Source organism: Tursiops truncatus, chromosome 16 (assembly GCF_011762595.2).
Source record: "Tursiops truncatus isolate mTurTru1 chromosome 16, mTurTru1.mat.Y, whole genome shotgun sequence".
Lineage (NCBI taxonomy): Eukaryota > Metazoa > Chordata > Mammalia > Artiodactyla > Delphinidae > Tursiops > Tursiops truncatus.
In genome coordinates this window covers 46,110,357-46,137,764 of record NC_047049.1, presented here as the reverse complement: position 1 = coordinate 46,137,764, position 27,408 = coordinate 46,110,357, and the positions used below count along the sequence as shown (strand labels likewise).

General features: G+C 51.6%; 1 protein-coding gene across 3 annotated transcripts in view; it reads left to right on the top strand.

Annotated features, from left to right (window-relative positions):
- The window catches only part of WDFY4 (WDFY family member 4), a 277,304-nt gene extending 251,049 nt beyond the window's left edge, over positions 1-26,255 (top strand). For 2 of the 3 annotated variants that reach the window (XM_073793353.1, XM_033841802.2), the window contains 11 exons: positions 2,565-2,718; positions 5,094-5,185; positions 7,274-7,486; positions 9,828-9,975; positions 11,076-11,260; positions 12,033-12,191; positions 16,188-16,367; positions 18,789-18,971; positions 20,983-21,067; positions 24,688-24,799; positions 25,780-26,255. In XM_073793353.1, the coding sequence (XP_073649454.1) occupies positions 2,565-2,718; positions 5,094-5,185; positions 7,274-7,486; positions 9,828-9,975; positions 11,076-11,260; positions 12,033-12,191; positions 16,188-16,367; positions 18,789-18,971; positions 20,983-21,067; positions 24,688-24,799; positions 25,780-25,846 (1,578 nt within the window). In that variant the 3' untranslated portion in view covers positions 25,847-26,255. The remainder of the gene's footprint in view (positions 1-2,564; positions 2,719-5,093; positions 5,186-7,273; positions 7,487-9,827; positions 9,976-11,075; positions 11,261-12,032; positions 12,192-16,187; positions 16,368-18,788; positions 18,972-20,982; positions 21,068-24,687; positions 24,800-25,779) is intronic. The other variant, XM_073793354.1, reaches the window with a different exon arrangement.
- Positions 26,256-27,408: the final 1,153 nt, after the last annotated feature.

Below are 27,408 nucleotides of genomic sequence, written 5' to 3'. Positions count from 1 at the left end.
GTCTGTTTGGATACATGTAGGATTCATTATTCTTGATATTCAAGGTATCGGCGGAATCGATTTACGAGCAGATCTTGGCCCAGTAATTCTCTCTGGTCACTTCGTTTCCATCCAACCTCTAGACCTAGTTTTGTTGTTGCTTTTTTTTGTTTCAGACTTTCCTTATAGAGATACTCTGTAAACCCTGATTGTGCTTCTCTGCCTCACTCCTTCTCTCCCTTTCTTTCTTCTATCATCTCTTCTTTTCCTCCTTCCTTCCTTTCCTGAGAACCAAGTCCTGGTGGGATTTCTCGCTGGGAGCCACCAGAGTTTGCGTCAGCCCACAGACTTACAATGCGAGTTACAAAGCAGCTCCACTTTTCCTTCCAGGGAATTTGGCATTTCTTCTGTATTGCAGAAGTGAGCAAACCCATTAATTTTGAAACAAATGTATGCAAATACATTTATTAATATAGGAAATAGGAAAAGCAGTTATTGCTTCCTTTATAAATAATACAGGCTTAAGTTTTAAAGATATTACTTTTGCTAAAATGTATTAGACAGCTGTGAAAAAAATAACATTTTTCTTTGTGGTAATATCTTTAACCAGATTTGTAGCACTAACAATATTTCCTATGTATATATTATTTTTATTTAATACAGGTAATCTTTTTATTACCAAATCATATTGTTTCTCAGGAGATTACCATCAGCACTCATAAAAGCTGCAAAAGGAAAGCAGGACGACGAGAAGGCATCAATCTCCCGCAGACGGAAGGCGTCGGCTGCAGATTAAATATGCGAAGCCCCTAATACATTTCAATGAGCTACTCGTTAGGGGCAGATTTATTTAGACTCACTCCCCCTCATTTTGTTTCCCTTTCAATTTGAATCTGATGGTGGGCGTCATCCCCTAATTTTAACCAAGAGCAAAGCCATCTTGGAGAAAAGCCACATCTTTAAGCTGAGCAAGAACTGTGTTTGGTTGCAAACCCAGGAGTTACTGGGGTTCTTGGTGTCCCTGACCCTGTGCAGAGAATGACTCATGGGTTTCACTGGATCCTCACATCTGACCCAGAAAATTGACCAGCCTGCCAGGATGCCCTGGTGTGGCCTCCCTCAGGTGTGTGGCAGGTTCTTCCTTCTCAGAAAGAGCTGAGTCCCCTTGGCCACACATAATAGATCATATGCCCCAGGTCCGGGATTCCCCCCGGTAACCGGCATGAGGGCAAAGCATGCCCTTTGGAGTTGCATCCATGGGTTTTGACCCCAGCTCTGCCATCTATTTCTTTTGGAAAAATTAATAAACTTTGAGAAGCCTCAGTTTTCTGGCCTGCAAAATGGAAATACCAATTCCTTCCTGATGCACCTTCTGTGAGGACAAAGAGAGAGTATCTCTGCGTGTGTGAAGTGCTCGCGTATTCTTTACCCTTCATCCGCTGCTGCCGATGGGAAATCTCGGGCCCCTGAAGATTGAAGGGAGCTGGTGGGGCCGAGGAGGGTGCTGGCATTCTGGGTTCTCCGCCTTTGTTCTTGGGGCCACATGTGCATTCTGCAGAGGGTGGCAGAAAGAAGGCAAGTTCTGGCTGTACAAAAAAGGCCCGGTTTCTATGGGGACAAGTGAACTATTGAATTCCAGGGAAGAGGTGTCCCTTGGGCGTCCCTAAACCTAAGCAGACAGACCCATATCCCAGTTTCAGAAACTCTTTTCTGAAGTCCCTCTGCCTATAGCGTCTTCAGTTCTCCAACGGGCACCTCTCTGCCTCCTCCCAACCCTCAAGATCACCTGACGAATAAGAGTAGCGTCAACTGAAGAGATTTGACAATTCAGATGAGAGGAGCAGAGAATCCAAAGGAAGAATTTGCCTGAAGTCTAAATTGGTCCAATCCCCGTTGCCAAGCTCGGGACTGCATCGAGCCACCTGTGGAAATGGGCCTTGGAAACGAGGCTGGCCTTGCTGGGAGCTGCAGGCAGCACCATATGCCTCCAGTTCTCCATCCTCAGACCTGTTCTCGCTTGTCAAGGCTGCTATGTTCTGTGCCACCAGGGCCCTGGCCTGACCTGCTTTCCTCGCAGGGTCTTTCCCTCTGCTCAGAACATTGACGTTTTCTCTGTCACTAGGCTCGCAGATTCACCAGGGGTCGACTTCTCCAGGAAATTTTCCCACACGTAGGATGTCTGACCGACTCCTCATCCTGTAGCTGGTCCTTTGTATCCTGTCTTTATGCCCGATTCAGAGCTGACCCTCGGCAAATATGGGAGATGATCAGATGCATGACTGTGGTTTCCTGTCTCTGATCTGAACTCCAATTTTCAAACTGGGAAGACATTGCTCCCTTTATCACAGTGGAAGCTCCTGTTGTAGGGTTCCAGAGAGTGGTTGAGGGAATAGATGCCTGAAGAAACCATCACACGCATGCATGGACTGACTCACGCACGTGTGTGTGTGGGTGATCGAAAGGTTCTAATGGCGAAACCCGTGCCTCGGGGACAGAGTGGATGAAGGGGGGCCCACACTAGTGACGCCTGTGCACCCCGAGTTCTCACCACATGCAGCTGATCATGTCGCCCCTTTTCTGCTTAGGGTGGAAGCTTTGATGTGGCGGATAGAATGTTCCACAGCATGAAGAAAGCATGGGAGTCAGCCTCCAGAGAGAACATGAGTGACGTCAGGGAGCTGACCCCGGAGTTCTTCTACCTGCCCGAGTTTCTGACCAACTGCAACGCCGTGGAGTTTGGTGAGTAGAGCCGGGGAGAGGCTGCAGGGGCCGGGCAGCTCGTGGGTCATGAGATCAGTGTCTTTGCCGAGCAGCTAAACACACAGGCCCTCGCCAGACCGATATGGTGGGCAGATTGCCGTGAGGCCTCCACTGGGTGGCGGCACCTGACAAGGAGGTGGGAGCTGAGGAAGGACACAGCCCCAGGGCTGCAGGACCACCAAGCCACGGTCCTACCCACGACCTCCTGCCGAGAGTCCCCAGGCCTCAGTCTGCAGTGAGGCAGCGAGCAGGGGGCAGGAGCCCTTGCTGATAGCCAGGCCTGGCCCTTCCCTGCTGTGTACCTCAGGCGAGCCCCAGCCCCTCTCTGCCCCATTTTCCTCCAAGTCCCACAAATGGGTTAGCCTGGGCCCTGTGAACAGGACCCAGAGATCCTGCACCTCCCAGCACAGACTGCTAGGATGTCCATGGGCAGTGGTTTGGGCACCCTTGGTGGTTCCTTCTCTTTCCTGCCCTCCAGGCCCCACTCCAGGGTGAGCCATGCTTTTTTACCCGTTGCTTTAGAGGAGGGACAAAAATTTCAGGAAGCCCCAGTGGGCAGGTCCCCTGGTGACTACATGTACCTTGGGAGCCTCCACTGTAAACATCAGGGTGGCTCGTGGAGGGGGTGTGTGGTCAGAACCCCCAGCAGGGTGTGGCCCTCCCCACCCAGAGGTGCGGGATGGACTCACCCACACTGAGGAGGGCACTTGTGAACCAGTGCCAGCAGACACCTGGTGCCCCAGAGCTCCCCTTCCTCAGGGCCCTCCTTCTTCCTCCAAACAGCACATGTGGGCCTGCACCTTGAGCCAGACCTGGTGCGGGCCGAGGGGAGCACAAGGGAGGAGACCCAGCCCTTGACTCGAGCACCCACCTCTTGTGCAGTGGTCTGCAGACTGAATACCAGTGGAGCATTCAGAACATGCCCAGGCCCAGGCCTGTCGAGTCTGAGCCCGTGGAACTTGGTGGCCTCGGCAGTGTTCAGATTCTCAGATGCTTCACGTGCATCAGGGATGAGAACCTGACAAATGTAAAGGGTAGTTCCCACAAGATGTGATGAGGTCCATGAAAGGAGTAAATCAGGGACGGTGGAAGCTGAGAGGAGGGGTCCCAGCCGACCTGAGGTGAGGGGGCCGCTGGTGGGAGGCACCAGCCCTCCTTGGAGGTGGAGGCTGGCTCTCTGCCGAAAGGGAGGTGCTCAGCAGCAGAAATGACCTGCACAACAGGGACCATGTGTCCTCAGGGAAGTCAGGGAAGTGGCTATTAAGCACATACTGCATTCAGGCACGTTTTAGACACTGAGGATTTAGCGGGTGTCCTGGGGCGGATTGCCCTGAAGGTGTTTATATTCTTTGTGGGGACAGGGGTAGGAGATAGAAAGTATAGACAAAGAAATAAGCTAAATACTCTTCAATGCTGAGAAGTCCTATAAGGAAAGAAGGTAGGAAATGGTTTGAGGTGACTTAGAGACCCTGTGTTACTGTGGTACCCAGGAAGGAACTGCCTGAGGAGGTGACAGGTGAGCTGAGACTGAATGATGAGAAGGGCCAGGCCAGGCCAGTCCTGCAGGCCAGAGAGAGAGGACGTTTTCACCCCAGTTGCACCATGAGGGCTCTGGAGGGTTTCAGCAAGGCTATAGCTTGTGTTTACTGAGCAACCATCATATGTGTGGAACTATTCTAAGCATGTTATGTGTATTTTCTCTTCTAATCCTTGTACCAGCCTGGGAGGTAATGGGTAGGAAAGTGACTCCCCAGGAGGTTAAGCAACTTGCTCAAGGTTGTGTGGCTAATGGGGAGGAGAGAGACTCGGGCTTGCAGCCAGGCTCCTCTTCTTGGTGTCTGGGGAAGGTCCCTCCGAAAACCTCCTATCTTAACTTTAAAGTGGAGAGAAAATGCATAAATTATAGAGTTGAATGAAGAGTCAATAAGACAATGCGTGCCAAGCACCTAGCATAGTGCCCTAGCATAGCGGTAGGTGCTCAAAATACGATAGCGTTCATTGCTACTGCTATTGCCTCCTTATTTAGCACCGTATAAAAAGCACCTGGATGAAAAGGCCTAGCGCAGAGGGGAGGAAGACGCGCAGACGATGATGACACAATAATCATTTTATGCGCGGGCACTACCTGGAAGCAAGTAGGGTCTTATGGAAGCCTGAAGGGGTGGAAGGCTTAGAACCCCAGTAGGAATATTCCAGGCAGAAAGGGTGGGGTCACTCCCCACACAGGAGGCAGGAAGCAGTGTGGTCTATGCAAGAATCGTAGTACTAGACAGCTCAGTATTTACACTCCTTGGTTCCTAGCCCAGTTTGGGCTCCCATTTATCCAAAGCCTTGCTCTTTCTCACCCCATTCAGGCTGCATGCAGGACGGGACAGCACTGGGGGACGTGCAACTCCCTCCCTGGGCTGACGGGGACCCACGGAAATTCATCAGCCTGCATAGACAAGTGAGTTGAGTGGGGTCATGGCAGAGTCCCTGGTATCCTGAATGAGGACCTCAGGGTGCCCTCAGTGTTCATGGAGACTTTCTGCCCGAGTGGATGGCTGTGATAAGCACTTCTGAGGCTCTTATGTCTGGAGGGCCCAGAGAAGCAGCTGGGTCCCGTGCCCTGGATTGGCAGGAGAAGGCTTGGGTTCTGGGCTCTTTTAAGAGCTCCATTAGGCTTTGCCCTTGTGCCAATTTGTTGTGGGACTCATGGGGGAAGCAAATTCAGATTCTTGTTGGATGGAGGGCAAGTCAGTGCCCTTAGCCAACTCTACGCACAGGGCCAAGCCCTGGGCCATGTTGCCCAGTATAGGTCAGGGGGCTGGAGGCTCCAAGGGGCTCCCACTGGCCGAAAGATTTGCCAGGACTTATAATGCAGAAAGGCTGATGTGGGTAGAGGCCAGAGGCCATTTGGGGTCACGTATCCTGGATCAAATACCTGAGTTAGCATAAACACATGACAGTCTGTTCAACATCAACATCATTAGTCATCAGGGAAACACTAAAACCACGAGATGCTACTACACGTTCACAAGAATGGCTAAAATTTAAAGTACTGCTAAAACCAAGAGTTAAGCAAGGATGTGGAGGAAGCGGAATTCATCATGCATAGCTGGTGGGGAAAAAATGGTATAGCCACTTTGGAAAAGAGCTTGGTCATTTCTTATGAAGTTGAAGATGCTTTTGCCGTATTGCCCAGCAATTCCACTCGTAGGTGTTTACCCAAGAGAAACGGAAACTTGTCCACAGAAAGATGTGTACATAAATATTCATCAGTTTTATTTATACTAGTGAAAAAGAAAAGACAACCCAAATGTCTATCACTGGTAAATGGCTAAACAGGTGATACATCCATACAATGGAATATTACTTAGCAACAAAAAGGAACAGATTATGGGTACATGAACCAACAGGATGAATCTCGAAAGCATTGTCCTGAGCAAAAGTAGCCCCAACCCAAAGCTCCATATACTGTGGGATTCTATTTTTGTGACTTGTCTGAAAAGGTAAACTGTGGAAGCAGAAAGCAGGTCAGGGGTTAGTCTGGAGTAGGAGATGAGCAAAAAGGAGCAGAAGAGAACTTTTTGAGTTGACGTAAATATTCTATATCTTGATTATGGTGTTGGTTACATGACTACATGCATTTTTTAGGACACATTAAACTGTACATTTAGGGCAAATTTTATTGTCAGCAGGCCTGACTAGTAACAACAAAGCTGTGTCTTTTCCTCTGTCCTTCTCCCTTGGCGAGGAGAAAGTTCTTCCCTGGTTTATCCTTGCCTCTGGGAATTCGGTAACGGCAGTCATCACACCTCCTGCGGCATTACCCACGTGTGGCCTTCTCAAAACCACTTTGGCCATGTGCCTCAGAAAATTAACCTGGCCCAGGTGACCTGATTTTCCCAAGCCCAAGTGTAAGTGTGCATGTCCTCCCAAAGGATCGATAAGGGGAGCCCAGACAATTCCAAATGAACATCTTTGGGTTCTGGGGACCAAGCTTTGGAGCTGGGCTCTACTCAGCAGAAACATGTGCCATCTCTCAGGTGAACTGGGACATCAAAACACAGGCCCACATTCCTTCTTTTTTTTTGCGGTACGCGGGCCTCTCACTGTTGTGGCCTCTCCCATTGCGGAGCACAGGCTCCGGACGCGCAGTCTCAGCAGCCATGGCTCACGGGCCCAGCCGCTCCGCGGCATGTAGGATCTTCCCGGACCGGGGCACGAACCTGTGTCCCCTGCATCGGCAGGCGGACTCTCAACCACTGCACCACCAGGGAAGCCCCCACATTTCTTCTTGCTCAAGGTTATTTTATGGACTGGACAGGCTAGTCAGACCTGTTGTGCCACACTAGCTGGAGGCAGGAATCAGGTGGTCCTCAGATGGACTGCATGTCTGCTGCTTAGTGCTCATCCAACCCAGGGCGGCATCCCTCATCTTTCCTGTGCTGATCTGGCGTCCTGAACCACATGACCCGTCCTGATCTGGGCAGAGGGCCCATGAGTCCATGAGACACCTGTGTTTTTCATGCTCTTTGGGTTTTGGTTCCAGGCTTTGGAAAGTGACTTTGTCAGTGCCAACCTGCACCACTGGATAGACCTCATCTTTGGGTACAAGCAGCAAGGGTCAGCCGCAGTGGAGGCTGTTAATATCTTCCACCCCTACTTCTACGGCGACAAAATGGACCTCAGCAGCGTCAGTGACCCCCTGATCAGAAGCACCATCCTGGGGTTCGTCAGCAACTTTGGACAAGTGCCCAGACAGGTACAGCGTGCCGTGGCCTTCGTCTTGCTTTCTTAAAGGAGTGTGTGCAGGATGAGCTTGGATGGGAGGGAGAGTGAGGAGTAAGCAAGGACTGGAGAGGCAAAATGGTCCTCAGTCATCTCCCTGTGCCTTTGATGTCACGGCTCAACCCTCCATTACCATCTGATGTCGATGGAGGTGATGATATCGTTAATGATAATGATGAAGGCAACATCCATCTGTGACCATGTGATAGACTCTATGATAAACACACAAGATATAATTCTTTATATGTGTATCTACCCTGTAGGGTTGTTGTGAAGATCCAACGAGTTAAGATACCAAGTGCTTGAAAGTGCCTGAAACACGATAAGCCTTCAACAAATATTAGTTATTCTTGTGATACCTCACTGAATCCTCTCATAAGCTCTGGGTATGGGGATTGTACAGATCAGGAAACTGAGGCTCAGAGAGGCTAAATAAATAACTTGCCTACAGTTGTACCATTAGCAGGTGACAGTGGCGAGATCTCACCCCATCTGTCTGGCTCCAAAGCCTATGCCACATTGGCCCCATTGTGAGAGCATCCAAATTCTGCCCCAGGGCCCCTGGTGAAATGGTAGGGGTCTTACATGGGCCTTTGGCTCCATCATCTCCATCCGCATCAGGATGGTCCCGTAGTGATGTGAGGCTGTGCCTTTACAATGACATCCTGATGCTTATTTAACTGATCTCAGCCCTCTTCAACTTCAAACTCCCATTTGGTGTAGTGATGTTTCATCCCTGAGCACAGCCATCTGGGTTCAGAAGCACAGCCCCACGGACTGTGGGGTCCCAGCCTGGGCAGTCAGGAACCACACTAGGAAATGCGTGCGTAGACCCAGTCAACTCCATAACCATCCTGGGCATCAGCTTTCCCCACATGGAACCATGAGGCTTGGACGGGCTCATCTAATAACATCTCTTCTGTCTGGCCTTACTGTGACATGCCCAGGTTTGCTCAGCTCCTAGGTAAGGGAAACGTGGAAGGGCCTGAGGGTGACTTGGAGAACAGACCGCACGTCCAAATGCGGGTATGGCCAAGGAAGGCTTTGTAGAAAGGAGAGAGAGAATTGCAGGAATGAAGGTTGGGTAGCCAAATGGTTTCATTTTTTTAATTTTAAAAATATTATAATACAGATAAAACAAGTAATTCAAAGTAGCAGTCCACAAGCAAAAATATTTTCACATCAGTGGGGTCATGGAAATCACACAATTTAAATTCTGGTTTTGCTTAATGAGATATTACATGAGCTTGTCAAAAATATTTCTAACAAATCATCAGAATTAGAATTAGAATTCCGCAAGTGGTCCCAGCCTGAAGACAAGATTGAAATGCTTCAGGACCACGCACTGTTCTATCAAGGGGCTGTGCCTGCAAAAACTATTACAGGGACCCAGCCTGTGGTGCTTTCGTGATTCTGCTGTGAAAGGAGAACATTCTTTAATGCTCATTTAAAAATCATCCTTCTGATTTCTGTTTGTATTGGTCACCCACCCAGCTTTTCTAGACAGTCTAGCATCTGATCTAGGGTTACAACTGAACCAAGGCTGCTCCGAGACCCCCGGGCTGCCTGCTGAGCCCCACCTCTGCCTGTGCACCCAGCCGAGGCCAGCTCCCCCCATATCATGGCGCCCCATGGATGTTTCCATCTGGGAGCAGAGGAATGTGCTGGATGGCTGGAGAAAGCAGCCCGGCACAAGCCCAGTCTGGGAGGGGAGGGTGGAGAGCTGGAGCTGGCCTCAGCTGCACTCTCTGGCCCAGCAGCACTTCATGCTTTGTCGAGTTTGGCATTAGGGACAATTTGACAGCAGAGATCTAAGAAAAATGAAAATAAGAAAGGCTGCTAATGGGGTTTGCCTGTGCTCTTTGGAATAGTTGAGAGGATGCTATTAAAGGATTCTGTGTTGATGCCCAGATGGGTGGGCCTGCAGAGAGTGTGTAAGGAAAAGGGGAAAATATGAGAAAAAGCTCAAGCAAATGAAGACAGACGTGATCTACGGAAGAAAGAGGATCATTCTGACCCTATGGCATGAGAGGCAGCTCTCCCGGGGATCAGGGGCTCCAGCTTGGAGAAGAAGACAGATTTGGCAACCAGGAGGGCTCTCTGCCAGCCCTGCGCCCTGACCTTGAGAAAGTAGAGCCCCAGGCCCCTCACCGGCAACATCCGAAGGTCGAACCAGATGGTTCTGTTTCAGCTCACCTCAGCCCAGGCAGCTCCCAGGGCAGAGGAGCAGCTGCGACTTGCCCGAGGATGACTCCCCTTCTGTCCATCTGTCCTAATGACCCGTGCGGTGCGTGTCTGTCTCCTTGCCTCTGCAGCTCTTTACTAAACCCCACCCGGCCAGGACCACTGCAGGGAAGGCTTCCCCTGGAAAGGACGCCTCCACACCTGTGAGCGTGCCCGGTCACCCACAGCCCTTTCTCTACAGCCTGCCATCGCTGAGACCCTCCCAGGTCACAGTCAAAGGTGAATACCTGGCCCTGCTTCGTTTGGTGCCCTGTCCCACAGCTGTCCCTTCAGTGACCGGTGTTCCTCTGGAGGTTCAGAGGCACAGGCCCAGGCAGGGGCTTGGGGGCTGATTCTGCATGGCTGTGTCTCCAGGCGTAACGGGAATCTGGGGAGACCTCTGCTCTGGAAGTGTCTGGAACCGCCTCTGTTACACCCTGACTTCTGAAGACCCACCAGTCTGTCTGTCTGTCTGTCTCTCTGAGACATGCACCCCCCTCTCTTTCACGTACAGACACATATATGAACACACACATGCAAACACACACACACGCACGTGCGTGCACACACACACACCCCTCCTCACCTCCAGAGCCAAGTGGGAGGTCCCAGGTTTCCCAAGGGAGGGTTCCAGCCCCCACTCTCGGCACCCACATTCACTGTTGCTCCTGAGCCTCCAGGTGGACCGGCAGCCACTGGCCAGGAGCATGTGCCCTGGGGCAGATGGCCCGGCCATGAGTCCCAGCCCTGCTTCCTAGAGGAGCTGAGTGTGTGTGAAGTCTGATGTCTGTGCCACCCTGGGGCCTGCACTGCTTTGGGGATGTCTCACCACCTGGAATAATTTTCTGGTCCCAAGGAGTATAAGGTCAGGTTTTGGGGGGGGGGGGGTTCTTTTGAAATCCAAGAACAGTGTCCTTGGCATCTCCATACAAATACTGCGCACTAACCGATTGCATGACTGGACCTCCACCTCCAGACCTGCTAGAGTTGGTGCGTGGAAGGGGCAGGAAGGGCAGAGCCCCCAGGCTCCTCTGGCTGTGTGCTGTCTTCCCCAGAAGCCTGGGCTCCTCCTCCCTTGGCATCAGTCAGAAAGAGACACTCAAGACCTGCATGGCCACATGCATCTTGTATGTGCTAAGTCTGGGGAGGGACCCGGGGCCAGCGTGTAACGTGGCCCCCGGAGGGAGGCCCAGGAGGGAGGTACCTTGATGAGGAGCGGCTCGCGCCTGGGCAGGCACTTTGCCAAGTCGGGGTTGGCTGCGCATGGCTCCTCTCTGGGCCCAGCTAAAGCGGGTGTTGCCCTTTGACAAGTCGGCTCCGCCGTACTGACTGGGGGGCAGATATGTACCTTTTCTCTCTAGGCTCGGAATCCCCCAAAGGAGCCATCGGCCACATTGTTCCTACGGAGAAGACCATCCTGGCCGTGGAGACGAACAAGATGCTGCTGCCTCCTCACTGGAGCAGGACCTTCAGCTGGGGCTTTGACGACTTCAGCTGCTGCCTGGGCAGCTACGGCTCTGACAAGGTGAGTGGTGCCGGGGCGCAGGGCAGCCCCAGGGCCGCAGCCTCCTTCCGGTTGGGGCAGAGGTGGTAAGGAGACGGGCGAGCCCCAAGCAGCCACGGTCACCCACACCCCTTCCTCCACGTGGCTGTGCCCCCAGCCTGGGACTGTCACCCAGTGTGGGCAGAAAGTCCTGGGGGTTCCTCCAGCCCGGGTCACAGCTTAAACTCAGAAGGGACATACTGAGTATTCGGCTGCCGCCAGAAGCGAGCCACGCAGTTGCTCGTCCTCTACCCCTGCCTTAGGCCATCCACTTATGTCTACCTCCTTGATGTGGCCCTGGCTACCTCTGGCCTCCTTTGCTACCCTCGCTCCTCTCCCACCCTATCACGTGGCATGAATTCCCTACCCACCAAGCTTCCTTGCCCCTCCCTAGCCTTCCCCCACCTCCTTCACGAGGCAGCCTGTGAAACTGGTCCGAGATGTCACCCCTTCCTGAAAGCTGACTCCGACTTTCCCAGGCTCACGGGGCGTTTTTGCTGTGTCCCCATAGCCTCCTGCTCCCTTGTCTCTCCCCACCTGCTCCTTGTGTGGTGTGAGCTCTTTGGGGACAGACCTGGACGGCCTGGATTTCGTCACCAGGGCTTGTCACGTCCCTCGGCTCCCACAGCACGCAGGCAGGCAGGCTAGCGGCACCATCCAGCCCTGCCTGCACCCCTCCGTCGCCCTGTCCCAGCTCCCTGCCCTGTGCCGGCTCTGGCACCAGTGCTCATCCCACTCGTCTAATCTCCCGCAGATCCTGATGACGTTCGAGAACTTGGCCGCCTGGGGCCGCTGTCTGTGTGCCGTGTGCCCGTCCCCCACGACCATCGTCACCTCTGGGACCAGCGCCGTGGTGTGTGTGTGGGAACTCAGCATGGCCAAAGGTCGCACCACAGGCCTGCACCTCAAGCAGGTACAGTGCCTCTGCAGGTGGGGCGCCTTGGGCAGGTGTGGTGGCTCAGGGCAGGTGTAGTACCTTGGGCAGGTAGGGTGCCTCAGGCAGGTACGGTGCCCTAGCGTGCTCCAGCTCCCGAGCACTGAGAGCCCTGTCTCCCTTGGGAGCAGAGAGCACAGGAGACACTGAGGGCAGCACATGGCTCTGTGTCACTCAGGGGCACGGTTTCATGCCCTTGGATGGATTTAACAAGCTCACAGGGCCAGTGCCTCCATGGAGACCCACACCTCGGTGCGAGAGGCTGCTTACACGTGAGGGCCAGTGAAACTGGGGTTGTTTTTTTTTTTTTGCGCTAAGGGTCATGTTTGAACATTTGTCACGGGCACCTTTATGTGAATGGCCTCATTTTACCTCCTCAACAACCCTGTGTCCCCATAGCCTGTGGGATAATATAGGAATCATTATCATCCCCACTTCACTGGTGAAAAACCACGTGCAAGGAAGTTAAGTGACATGTCCAAGATCATAGAGCCAGAAAATGAAAGACTATCTCAGAACAGGGGTGGTTGTGGCGGAAGCAGAGGGAAGAGACCTGGAGGCAGACAACTCGCCTGGTCTTACCTCGCAAACCACGGCTGCTCGGAATAATAAACGGAGAGTGGAACCGGCTGCTTGCTTAACTCTGCACATTAGCCATCATCTTGGAAAGCAGGTATTGTTAGTCCCACTTTTAGATAAGGAAACTGAGGCTCAGAAAGGTCAGGGTTGCCTTTTAATCTAGGTTTGTCTAACTCTAAGTCTAGTGCTTTCCCCTGTGTATGATTGAACTTGCTGGAGAATATCGCTAGGGGACATTTCCACCTCCAAAATGCAATTCACGTTTACATCTGTGTTTTAGTGAACCGTATAGCCCCAAAGTAACAAAAAAACGTTAACCATACAAGGCTCACCACTGACCAGATTTCCTAAACTCAACATGTTTCACTGGAACTGATTCTGGGTTTCTCTGGATGCTTTTCTAGTCACTCAAGTCTCCCCAGAGCCTGCCCTCGTCCCCCGGCACCACCCCCAGCACTCGCATGGTGCACAGCGACAGGCACTCAGTAAACGTGAGGTGAAGGAATGAATGTGTCAGTGCTGAGGGAGCTGGTTAATCCTGCGGAGGCGGTGGCATCTGCTGAGAGGCAGCTATGTAGGTCAAGTGCAGGCTGCCTTCACCCAGACTCTCACGGGAAGTCCTCCCAAGCCAGCCTTGGAGCCCCCTGTCTTTTCACATCTTCACCTTCCTGACCAATGTGAAGAGACTGTGCACTACCATTACGGGTGTGGAGCATCCCCCTCCCCCAGGCATCACTCCGGGGACAGCAGGAGATCCAGCCCAACCCCAAAGCCACCTTGGGGAGCCGGGGAAGTGACCCACCCCCCATCGCCGCTCCAAGGTCCTGTTTAGTGGCGAAGATGCAGCGTAAAAACCCCGGTACTGACAGCATAAAACGTAATTTATCATCCTCTCCTAGTTATAAATCAAGAGAAAAAGGGTATCCCACAAGCTCTTGTTTCCTAAGCAAAATAAAACACTTTATCATTTACCTACAGAGGCTGACCTGGCCTTGGGGATCCCCCAGATGGGAAGCTGCTCAGAGAGGGAGGTCTGTCCCTGACTTGTAGACTTGTAGGCAGAGAAGTCATCATTAAATAGCTTCATTAACAGTTTAAGTGTTTCATTTCTAAAAATATTACAACATTGAAGACAAATTTCAAAGTTAAACAGTTTTCTATAATCCCTATAAAAGTTCTCATTGTTGCATACTGCCACCCCCAGATATACATATTTATACCATCCTGATCATTGTGTAGATATGTTGATTCTATTTTCACCCAGTGTATCAAATTGTTTCCTCTTTTCTACAGTCTCTGTAATTTACATTTCAATTGTTCCATATTATTCCATCTCCATAAAATTATATTTCAGTTGTTTTATGTCAAGGCACCACAGTTTAATAAACCATTTCTTCTAAAACTAGACAGTTACATAGCTTCCAATTTTAACTGTTTTAAATAGTGCTTCAGAAAACATATAGATTGCTGTTTGCTTCTGATTAATGGTTTCCTTATAGTAGATTTCAAGAAGTGGAATTCAGCGCGGTGACATAACGCTTTCTATAATGGTTCCGTAGCTTTGCAGTGCCACCACAATTAATTAGGAATACCCGCCTCACCACAACATATCCAGCGTGGGGAATTATTTTCAGAGGGTTTTATTTTACTTTATTTTATTTATTTTTTGCTACTTGAGTTAGGTATAAGGTGATATAGTGGAGTTATTTTAATTGGCCATGGAGAAAGGTATTATTCTGAGAAAACAGAAGAGACAATGGAGAACATTTGAAATTGCTGTCCTCCATCATTTTTCCCCAGGCCTTTCCAGATGGGGAGTGGTGCTGGCTGCCTCCAGGTGCTCTAGTTTCCTGGCTGGTGGGAGGCAACAGCCTTACGTAGGTGGACGGTGCCTGTGCGTGCAGTGGTCCCTCACTCCAGCGCCTCCCCTGCAGAAAGCCGGCAGCCCCGGCTCCAGTAACGGACAGCTCACACAGGCTCTGGGCTCACAGCCTCTGTCTCTGAATCCGTAGCACATACACCTGGGTCCCCTGGCGTGCACTCTCTGGAGTGGTCCTATCCCCTGCAGTCAGAACTTAGCCATCAGACATAGTTCGTTCTGGGAGGACCACCAGGAAGCTCCTGTCAAACCCTCTGCTTTCCTCTATTCATTTAGACAGTTTCCACTTCCCTAGTATGAACCCAGCCTTCTTCCATGGGTCACATCCAGAACCTTGCCAGCGCCATCTGGTTGATGCCGTGTTAGGACCCATGGAGCACAAATGGGAATCTGTGGCAGAACTTTTAATTGCTATGACCAGGCAAAGTGACAGCTTTGAAAAATGACGCTCAGCCTCATTGACCCAAATGAGTGAGTGGTGGACAGTCCTGGGGGTGGAGATTCACCACTAGGTGAGGCAGGGTAGTCACGTTTTAGAACACCACCTCCGCACTTCTCAGGCTGATTCCAGAGGACAGCAGGCACGTGTGTGCACGACAGCTCTCAGACCAGGCTTAGCTGGCAGCCTCTGGGACAGCTGTGATGGAAACTGCCACTGCCAGCAGCAGTGGGCCTGGGGGTACCAGTGTGCCTGGCAGGCCTCCCCAGTGCCTCAGGAACGTGTGCCCAGGGAGCAAGACCTCTGGCCAGGTCTGGACACGTAACCATCCATAAGCCAAGCCAGACCCTGCACAGGCCAACCTGAGGGCCAAGACTGAGGCCCTGAGTCACCGGCTGCTAGGAAGCGAGACTGGATACGAACCCGGATCCTTTGGACTTGAAAAGTCAACACCTTTTAAACTATGACCTGACCTCCCTGCCTTCTTCCCAGTTTAGTTTCCAGGGGCATGTGTGTTTCTGAGGTTCCCTTAGTGTGATGCTCAAACTTGAGCATGCCTGAAAAATCCCTGGACAGCTTGTGAAAACCCAGGTTTCAGGGCCCCACTCCCAGAGTTTCTGATTCAGTAGATCTGGGTGGGACCAAGAATTCACATTTCTGACAAGTTCCCAGATGATGCTTGTGCTGCTGGCTGGGACCCCACACATTACAAGTCAGTGCCCTTTGCATATTAATAGCGGTGTGTGTTGCTTCTGGATGCAAGGTAGTGTAGGAGAGCACAGAGCATGAGGATGCTGCTGGTGTCTCTGTTTGGGTTATGATGAAAGGACTGCTGACTCTCCCCAGCTGAGTGTCAACCCTGGAAAGTGATGGTACTGAGAAGCCAGCCATTGACCCATGAACACACACACACACACACACACACACACACACCCCACAGACTTTGGAATCACTGAGTCACTCTGAGTCTCTGTTTCCTCATCTGGGGCCCAACAGTAAAAGGGAGAGTGGAACATCTCCCCAAGTAGCTGGGTTAAGGGTCCCTCGCATAACGTGTGGTTCCGTCCCCTGTCGCTAGGCCTTGTATGGACACACACAGGCTGTCACATGCCTGGCAGCATCGGCAACCTTCAGCCTCCTGGTGAGTGGCTCCCAAGACTGCTCATGTATCCTGTGGGACCTGGACCACCTCAGCCGTGTAGCCTGCCTGCCCACCCACAGGGAGAGCATATCTGCCGTTGCCATCAGCGATGTGTCGGTGAGGCCCCTCTTTCTCAAATGTCTGTGTCCTCAACATGTCCATGATTCTGCACGCTGGCGTGGTGGCCAGTGCCCCGAGAGGAAACCTAGGGGCAAAGACCACCCCAGAGTATTGAGAGACCCCAGATGTGTGGAACATTCTCTACACAGGCAGAGTAGAGCCATCAACGAGTCTCAATTTGGGTCTTGATTTTATTTTTTTGCTTCTTTATTTTTTTTCCTTCAGTGGCTGGGGTAGTGGGAGGTGTCTGTTCTAACACAGGCATCAGGGAGTTGGAGCAGGAAGTTGGCTTTGGTGAGAGATCTTCTGGGTTGCCTGACTAATTCAGCTAGCTGACTGCAAATCTGTGTTGACTCAGCAGGTGCCTCTGGTCTCCAAGGCAGGAAGTGCCTCTGCTTGTCCCTCCATGCTGGCTACCAAAGATAAGCCTGTCAGGAACATGTGTGTGTGTGTGTGTGTGTGTGTGTGTGTGTGTGTGTGTGTGAGATAGACTAATACACACATATATATATGTATATATATATCAGTGTATACATATATCAGTGATATATATCAGTGTATACATATATCAGTGTATACATATATCAGTGATATATACATATATCAGTGTATACATATATCAGTGATATATATCAGTGTATACATATATCAGTGTATACATATATCAGTGATATATATCAGTGTATACATATATCAGTGATATATATCAGTGTATACATATATCAGTGATATATATCAGTGTATACATATATCAGTGTATACATATATCAGTGATATATACATATATCAGTGTATACATATATCAGTGATATATATCAGTGTATACATATATCAGTGTATACATATATCAGTGATATATATCAGTGTATACATATATCAGTGATATATATCAGTGTATACATATATCAGTGATATATATCAGTGTATACATATATCAGTGATATATACATATATCAGTGTATACATATATCAGTGATATATATCAGTGTATACATATATCAGTGTATACATATATCAGTGATATATATCAGTGTATACATATATCAGTGATATATATCAGTGTATACATATATCAGTGATATATATCAGTGTATACATATATCAGTGATATATACATATATCAGTGTATACATATATCAGTGATATATATGTATCTATCTCAGTGTGGAGCTTCTTCTACACTGGAATCCCCATCATAGGGTATAGGGTTTTCTGAGGATCCAGAGACTCTGCATCTGCTAATAGAAAAACCTAGGGGCCTGGAGCCTGGACAGACTGAGCAGGGGTACCACAGGAGGAGGAAGAGATGATGAAGGAGCCTCCTGGTGCTAATTTGGCTGAAAGTGGTGATCCAGATAGGCTTGGATCCAGGATGAATGTTAGATGGGCACATGGATGACGGTGGATGGATGATGGATGGATGGACGGATGGTGGGTGAACGGATGAATGGGTGCATATACTGGGGAAACCACCAAGCCCTGATCTGGGAGAAAATAAATTCATAAGGAATTATGTCCCCAGACCTCAGAGAAGACTGATATCAGGACCACAACTTGTTTAACTCAGCTTGTCCTGGAGCTGGTTGAGCTCACCGAGTGCCTGCTGGGCCCCGCGCTGGGTGCTTGGTAGAGGTGTATCAGACATGGTCCCTGGCCTCAGGCAGACTCCACCAAACGATTCAGGAAAGGACATGATGGAGCCCAGCCCAGAGGGCTGCAGAGGGGCAGGGAGCTCCCTACATCCCTGCTGTGGTCAGGGCAGGGTTCAGAGGCATGGCCCCAGATGGCTCTTGGGGTCCTTGGTGGGTCCTTGGTGGCAGTGACCGCTACTCTGTTGGGCACAAAATAGACAAGGACTTGAGAAGAAAACACTCTGGACATAAACATTTCAGAAGATGCAATGGGCAGATTTCTCCTCAGAAATTCCCCCTGGGGCGGTGGGGGGAAGTTTGCCCCATTTTATGAGCCACATGCAGTCATTCAAACCTCTGTAACTTGCCCTCCACCAGGTGTCATCCAAAGCTGCTTCATGGGGACAGGGCTGGCCAGCCAGGTGTGGACCCTGTGTCCAGGCCAGGGGTGGTGTGCAGGCTGGGTCTTCTATGCCAGTCAGTACGCTGCCAGGGAGAGGGCTGTGGGAGGAGCCCAAAGGGTGAGCCAGCCAGTCTGAGCTGGGGAAAGCAGTATCCAAACACTTGACTGCAGTATGAAGAGAACCAGAAATGTACACTTGTGTGAAAACACAGCAGACCTATGAGTCTGCTGGGAAGAAGTGGGTGTCTTAGGAGGTCTGGGAGTACCTTGGTTAGTCCTCAGAAGATGACACGTTGAGGGTGCTTATGTGTACAGACCGAGTGGCTGGGCAGATGGGGAGGCAGCGACTCCTGCCTGAAGTGAAGCCCGCTCTCACTGCTGCAGGGCACCATCGTCTCCTGTGCGGGAGCCCACTTGTCGCTGTGGAGTGTCAACGGACAACCCTTGGCCAGCATTACCACGGCCTGGGGCCCAGGAGGAGTCATAACCTGCTGCTGCGTGATGGAGGGGCCGGCATGGGACACGAGCCATGCCATCATCACAGGGAGTCAGGATGGCGTGGTCCGGGTAGGTGTGTCTTGGGCAGGATGAGGGCATGGTACAAGAAATGTGTTCATCTCCATTCTACCCACTTCCTCTAAGGGTCAAATCTGCAGGCTGCATTTAAGACCATCCCAGACCACGTCCCCACACAGCAAGTGAGGGCAAAGGCAAGGCTCTTTCCAGGCAAAAAGTAAATACATAAGATTATATAATAGATAAAATTATATAAAATTTTATACATACATATACTCATACAATGAAATAAATACTTACTGTCACAAGGTATAAAAGCTGAATGGTCAAATGCATAAGAACATAGGCCATTACTGAAAAGAGACATTTGGGCCATCCTTTCATCCATCCATCCATCCACTAATCCATCCACCCATCCAACTGTTTATCTCTCTACCTACTCATCCATCCATTCACTATTCCATTCATTCATACATCCTTTCATTCTTCCATCCATCCTTCCACCTACCCATCTACCCACTCACATGTCCCTGCAACTATCCATCCATCTATCCACCTAACATTCATTGAACTCTGGCTCTGTACCAAGTTCCTACAAGCCGTAGGGGACACAGAGATTAATAATAAACAGGCCCTTGTCCTCAAGATGCTCACATTCTAGAAGAGAAGACAAACAGAAAATACATGAGTGTGGTTCATACTATGACTGGGATAATCAAAGAGTGCCATGGATCCTCTGAGGAGGGCCATGGACAGAGAGATCATCAAGAAACCAAGAAGACAACGAAGGAGAAACACTGAGGTGGGAGGTGTAGCACGGAGAACAAAATACAGTAATTTTTCCGAGACTGACAGGGAGGAGGAAGGCATGAATAAGATAAGGAATAATTAAGAGCCCTGCTCAAGAAACTGGCACTTAAAATCCACAGTTTGTGAGACGAAATGTCAATTGAATGCCACTAGGTATTCAAGAAAATGCCCTTTGAATTCTCACTGTGTGCCAGGACGGCTAAAACGCAGCCCTGTCCTCCCGGAGCCTCCACGCCCAAAGTCTCAGAATAATCATGGAGGTGATGCGTCAGGAAGCAGAATGAGTAGCGTGGTGGGGGTCCAAGGGGAGCATGGATTTATTTCCAGCAGAGAGCGGTGGCATTTCAGCGGAGCCCTGAGGATGAGGAGAGGTCGGGGCATATGGAGAAGGCCATGCAGGCCGGCGCACCAGCGTGCGTGCACAGGAGAGTTGACTGAGGGGAACCCCCCGAGAAATCTCCTAACAGGGCCCCGTCCGTCGGCTGGGAGGGCCAGGGTCGCTGCAGAGAGCAGGGTGTCCTGGGTTGGCCAAAACATGAGAGGCCACGAAAGTCCGGGCTGGGTGGGTCGTGGTCGGCACTGTGGGTCCGTGAGAGGAGCCTGGGCGGCTGGGCAGCAGCTGCCTTTCCTTCGTGGGGCCCCCAGCGCAGGAGCGTGAGTCTTCCAGGGGCTTAGCCCTCGCCCACGCAGCGCAGTGACTCCCGGGACGGCTTGGCACTGGGCTAGACCCGGCACGGCGCTCACAGCAGCATGTAAGTGGAGGCTGCTCGTTGTCCTGTGGGGACAGAAAGTCCAGGCTCGGCAAGTGGGACGCCGTCTCTGCGCAGCCTGAGGGCGCCCACTTCAGGCCTGGGACCAAGAACCAGACACAGAGGACGGGAGGCCCTGCTGCTGAGTGGTGAGGGAGGCTTCCAGGGATGGTGGCAGACAGACAAGACGGCACTAGCTGAGTAAAATGATAGTAAGCTGGCTGCTGAGTGTCGTCCCTGTAGGTAAGGGGTTGGGGGAGATGCCCCATGACCCAGAGGTGGGGAGAGAACGCACCCAGGCTACAGCCTTGCTCGGCCAAACCTCTGCACAGGGAAACTGAAGCCTAAGGAGGCTTTTCTCCCGAGAATATGGCAACATCAAAAGTGAAAGGGGGCCATGCCCCGCTTCCCTCAGGGTCCCCCAGGTGTGGAGGAGTGGATGGGCCCCAGCCTGCAGACAGGTTCACTGCCCCAGCCCATGGCGTGTTCTCTGTTCTGGACAGATCTGGAAGACCGAGGAGCTGAAGATGTCTGTTCCCGAGCAGGCAGCGCCAGAGGGGCCCTGGGCTCCACCTCCAAGCCCCAGAGGTAACTGCTGTGCTAGTGATGCCTGTGGGGCGCCCTTGGCTTGCTCAGCCCTCCCTCCCCTCTCCTCTCCTTGGCCCGAGGGCTGCAGCTCCATCCAGGCCTGCAGAGCCCAGGGAAGCCATCGAGTCTCTTGGGATGTTGCCAAGCTTGCAGGTGAGGAGCACGTTTCCTGAGAGCTGCTGGTGGAGTGTGAAGCGGTGTTTCAAAGCCTCCCTGAGTACCACACTCACGCTGCAGGGATCAGCGAGCTCGGGGATGCTTCTCGGGCGTGTGAACACTGGTGACGGTGGTTGTGGGGCTCCGGAGCCCCAGGAGGGGGACACACCCAGCAGGGCTTGGTTTGATGCTCTCCGTCTTCCTGGGTGACTCTTAAATGCCAAACTCCCCAGCCCAGGACTTGGATCCAGCTGGCTGTTGGCCTGGACTGCCAGGCTGCAGACAGGAGCAGGGACGGCTTGGCTGTGTCCCGGGGAGAGGAAGTGGTTCCATAGGCCCCGGTCTGCCCTGCTGATCCTGACTCAGCCCCGCTACTCTCCATGGCAAGTTCCTCAAAGTGGGTCTGAGGGTCATCTGCGTCAGCATCGCCCAGGAGGCTCATGGAACATTGAGATCCGGGACCTGTTCTCAACCCAACCTCAGGGAAAAGGTTGGAGGTGGTTAGAGTTCCCATGTCTAACAAGTCCCCAGGTGAGTGGTGGTGTCGCCGAAGTAAGAGAACCACCGTCCTGCAGCAGAGCCCTCTTTGGTTGTGGCAGCTGGGCCTGAAACAAGAAAATCCGTTCTGCCTTCTGCCATCATGGCCTCTGGCACCAGCACCACCATGGCCACCATCGCAGAGCTGTGAGGGAGAGAGGTGACCGTGAGCAGTGTCCACTGTGCACGCTTCCCGTGCATTCTCTTACTTCTCACGGCAACCCCACGAGGAAGATACTACGATGACACCTGTGTGAGAAATAAGGAGACTGAGGCAAGGAGCAGTCCAGCAACTTGCCCAAAGTGACCCAGAAGCACATTACTACTATCGTTCTCATTTCTGCCGCCAGTGTAGACACGCCCACTGCCAGAACGAGCTCAGCCGCCGGCACCAGCCCGTTCCCTCCAGGATGAGCGCAGGCACAAACCTCACCACCAAGGCCGTCACCTCCTCTTCTCACCTCCCTGGGGCCCCGCCATCACCTCCTCCAGTGCAGCCAAGCTTTCTCAGTTCTGTCTTCGTCAAAGGTTCTGGCCCAGAACTGAGACATCCTTCTTCGTGCCCACGATTCAAGAAAGCACGTTACCATGATGTGAGAACTCTCCTGTCATCATGAGTCCTTCTGGTTTGCTCTGCATTTCAGGACCCACATCCACTAGAGAGAATTTTCCAGGTTGTGGAGGGTTGCCTTCTAAAGGGAGTAGCCATTTTTAGTTAGTTCATTTCTGAAATGTGCTCCACACGTCCTTGATTCATTTAGTCACTGATTCATGGATTCTTTATTCACATAGTAGGGGCATTTGCTCAGCCCCTACTAGGTCCTAAGATCTACATGGGAATCCCTTTCTTCAAGATAACACCATCTGGAAGCCCTTGTCCACAACCTGGGCCAACCAGAGTGGTGACCCTACAAGAGTCTACAACCATTGTGAATTCAGTTCACTGGTCCTAAGACCTCTAGGGTCCTTTGGGACCACAAGGAATCAGCCCATCTTAGTGTAAAAAGAGACGCATGAGGATTGCGCACTCTAGGGAACTCACAGCACTTCTTTGGAGAACAGGGAGCAAACTCTCTCCCCTGCCTCCACCCACTCAGCAAGTACGAGGTTCTTATCCTCTGCCTGTTCATGAAGAGATTCTGTGGCACACCTGCTTGAGAGCACACCACTTCAGTCTTGGGCTCAGCTACCCACTTCTGAAGCTTCCAAGCTCCCATAAGCTAAAGGTATTAGCTCAGCCCCTGGTTGATAAGTGGATGTCTGAGCAGGAATGCTGGTTGCGTGGGTGGGTGGATGAATGGTGGGACAGACAGACAAAGGGCACCTCAGAGCCATTCCGTTGGTTCTGGAAGTGCCAATGGATTCACGGGTTTCTACTCAGGATGGACAAGGTTGTGCTCATTGGGAATGGGGTTTCGTGAAATGAGAAGATGAAAATCAGGAAACAAGGCTCTAGACCCAGCTGCGTCTCCAGCAACCTCTTAGGCCCTCAGTTTCATCAATAGAGGTACTTCCTGTACATCCTAACTCGTAGGAAGCAGATGACAGGAAGATAATAGACGTAGTCCAAGATCTACTCAACAAAATGTAGTTCATCATTATCATTTTCTTGGACTACTAAGAGACTTCTCCCCTAACACACCAGCTGATGACATTAGGGGACTTACAAGATGGTGTCAGGTGGACAGGAGCCCCAGGCCCACATCCTTCCCATGCTGTTTGTCCTGACCTGCCTGAGGTCACAGCTGTCAAGTAGAATTAACTGCCAGGGTTGCAGTTACAGTTCAAGGGAGGATTTGGATGAAATGACACAAGGGCACAGACATATTCATAAAACTCAGGCTGGGCCACCGCGTAGAGTTAGCAAATCCATGTGCAGATATACAGGCCTCAGCCACCGGAGGGCTTGTTGTTCTCATAATGTTGCTTATAACTGTTTTGTTGGAAGGGGACCAGTACTGGGCCTGACACACAGATGTTTGCACGTCTCTTGGTGTGTCTATTACTGCATTCCTCAAATACCTTAAGGGGCAAGAAAGGAGTTCTTTGAGGGTATTGAGGATATTAAGGTTACTGCATTTGTGTGCAGATGTAATCTGATTTCTGCCTGGAATTCATTTATTTGTCATTTGCAGCAAGGACCAACCCAGTTGAGTCCAATTTATTTTGGGAATCGCTCCATAGATTTGGGCTCAATCTGGTACATAAAAAAATGCTTGGGAAAAGCTTGGTTTTTGGATTTTTGCACAAACACAAACTGCACAGAGCTGCCTGCCACCCTGGGACAGCTGGGGCAGCTGCACCACTCCTGCCCTGACTCCGACCAAGTGACTTTGCAGAGACAGACCCAGCTGACGTCTCTCCACCTCACCCTCCAAGAAGCAATTACTGTCTGTCCCCAAATACAGTCATTAAAATGACTGAAGTAACAATCATTGAGTTATATTTTTTGAAAAAACGTTCTCTGCATTTAATTATTGGTTGTGGCGTGAGAGGATTTAGATAAGTTGATAATGCCGACTTTATGTAATTTATTTTTACTAAGCAATTATGGGCTGCATTACATTCCTGGCAGCAAGGTATTGTGGGGCATCTTATTAAGCATAAAGCCAGTAAACACTGATGAACAATTTTGCTGAACTAGGCATGCAATTTAGAAAGCAATAATACACAAATCCAATTTGGTACACAATGGATACCGCAGCACGTCAGCACATGTAACTATCACAGCCTGCAAATTAAATTGGGACGGCCCTTTTTGCAACAGCACAGACCAAGATTAAATATATTTTCCCCCTCAATTTAACAAGTTGCTGACCACAAATATAAATATATGTGTATGTGTTTGTGGCCCTGCGTGTAGACGTACACATGCACGTGTGTGAAAACGCTTGGGTTTTCTAACTCCCCTCGCACACTCCTCACAGGTCACAGGTGGGAGAAGAATCTTGTCCTCTGCAGAGAGCTGGATGTCAGCGTTGCCTTGACAGGGAAACCCAGCAAGGCCAGCTCTGCGGTGACAGCTCTGGCTGTGTCCAGGTAACGACGGGTTGGCTGCTCCCGGCCTCCAGCAGAGGGCGCTGTGCCACCCCTAGGAAAGCCCTGGCTGTTCTGCTCAGGCCTCCCCGGCCCTGGGAGGTGGCCTTGCTACAGGGACCCAGGGACCCAGAGGGGCCCAGCATATACAGCATACAGGCGAGGCGGCCGCGTAGGGCCCTAGGAAATTGTTTTTGACACACACATTCTTGCTCTTCCTCTCTCTCACTCTCTTGAATATCTGTGAATTCATAAAGAAATCCAGGAGGTAAAAGTATATTGTTTTGTGATTTTATCCTAAAGAGGGACTTTTTTCCTGAGGTCCACTGCCAATGGTTAACATTTGGTATAATGATTATCCTACGTTACAGAAATTGCCTTTCAAGGGCTCTAAGCCAATGTGGAATAGACAAGTGTCAGATACGACGTTTGGCTACATTGTTTTATTTTTCACAATTACCCGGTGGCGCTGCTTACTGTCATTAGCCAGTTCTACTCACTAAGAGTGTGGTCTCGGGGGGCCAGACCTTCAGGGGCCACTGTCCTTCCCTCCCTGCCCTGGAGGGGGCCATTTGGGGTCCGTGGTGGTGGGAATGCCGGGCTGAGGCGGGGTGGCTCAGGCTGGAGTCTGTGGGTAGGGACAGAAGGCCCTGGGCCCTAATTCTTTGCTGGAGAACTTGTCCTTCCTTCTGCCCACCAGCCTGACCGCGTATCCGCTCGAGGGAGAAGTTCAGGGCCTCGCCCTCCTCCCTGGAGCCCTGCTCTCCGGGAGCGGCCCCTCAGTGCTTTGGGAGCCACAAGCCTCCTAGTTCAAAGTTGTCCCCGGTTCAAAAGACTCTGCGGTGGGTCAGCTCCCCCCGCTTCGGGTGGAGGCCAGGTACAGGCTCCTGGGGTCCTGGACTGAAGCCCCACGTTGTGATGCCACGCGCGCAGGCTGCACAGGCTTTGCTCTAACATGCTTGTCTGTTCTTTCTCTTCCCAAGAAACCAGACCAAACTCCTGGTCGGCGATGAGAGGGGGAGAATATTCTGCTGGTCCGCAGAGGGTTAGGAGGCGAGAGCTGGTGGAGGCGCTGGCATGGCAGCCGTGTGCCCTGAGGGACAGCAACACCAAGCAGAAGGCGCAGACTCAGTGCAAGGGGCGCCAAGGAAACCCCCAGCCTCCCTTCCGAAAGGTCCCCAAGGATGTGGCCGCTGGCCGCTAGAGCTACACACCCTGAACTTTGGCCTTGGATTGTACAGGGATGCACTTCTACAAAGCAGATACACGCGCCCATCAGGGCCCGTGAGCAGAGCACTGGAAAGCGTGGCGCGAGGGTGCTAACCGGCGCACGAAATCACACGTGACTCCCTTTTCATAGGGCTTGCTGCACTGGAAAAACACTGGGCCGCTTACTGGAAATTAATGGGAAAGACTGTATTGTTGTTATTTTACTAAAACAACTATTTTCCAAACACAAGAGGGCTCTTGAGTTTAAAATTTCCACCCTTTCCCACTGAGGTATTTGTAGCTCCGCACTTAGAAAGGCCTCAGGGACGCACAGCCCCCTTTCAGAGTGTCTCTCCGCCCCTCCAGCTCCCCCGGTGGAATCTGGCTCCTCCCGTGGTCTTGCTGTGCGGGGGGACCTTAGCGTCGGGAGCAGGGGCCCACACTCGAGGCCCAGCGGCCATGGCTGGGCTCAGGCCACGGACGCAATGGCTGCCCACCGCAGGCGTAGGCCAGTCAGCTGGGAGGACACACCCTGCCTGGGGTGCCTGCTCCCACTCTGCACCCCACAAGCAGGTGGTGGGTCCCAGCTGGGCTCGGTCTTGGCAGGTTTTTCCAGGGACCTGTCCGTACAAGGTCAAGGGCCCCAGTCCACGTGCTGGTTTTGAGTTGCAGCTCATCTTGCGAGAATCTGGACTGCCATGGGACTTTGGTTCTCCATCTGAAAGTACATGGCAGCGGCTAGTTAGCCCCTCTGAGGAATTCCAGTACCTTATGGTTCAGGCATTGGATACTGAAGGCATCACCCTCATTCTCACGTCTTCTCCTCACCCCCAGCCTTCTGGAAGCCTTGAAAGGAAATTCACCTGCCTCTTCAATGAAATCCAGCTAAGGTGGGCGTACAGAGATTTGGGGTGGCAACACTTCTTAGCTTTAACTCCCTTCCTGAGACTTTCCTTCTAGAGAATATCAATCTTTCCCATATTTCTCCAAGCCCTGCAGAGGCCCTGTTGGGTGGCCCATCCCAATTTCGCTCAGGCCTGGGGATGGCAAATAAATGGACTCAGTGTCTTGTGGCCCAGGTCCTCTGGTCTCCAGGGGGGTAGTGAGTCAATGTAAAGATACATATTAAGAAAGTAGAGGCGGGGGCTTCCATGGTGGCGCAGTGGTTGAGAATCTGCCTGCTGGTGCAGGGGACACGGGTTTGAGCCCTGGTCTGGGAGGATCCCACGTGCCGCGGAGCAACTAGGCCCATGAGCCACAACTACTGAGCCTGCGCGTCTGGAGCCTGTGCTCTGCAACAAGAGAGGCCGCGATAGTGAGAGGCCCACGCACCGCAATGAAGAGTGGACCCCGTTTGCCACAACTAGAGAAAGCCCTGGCACAGAAACGAAGACCCAACACAG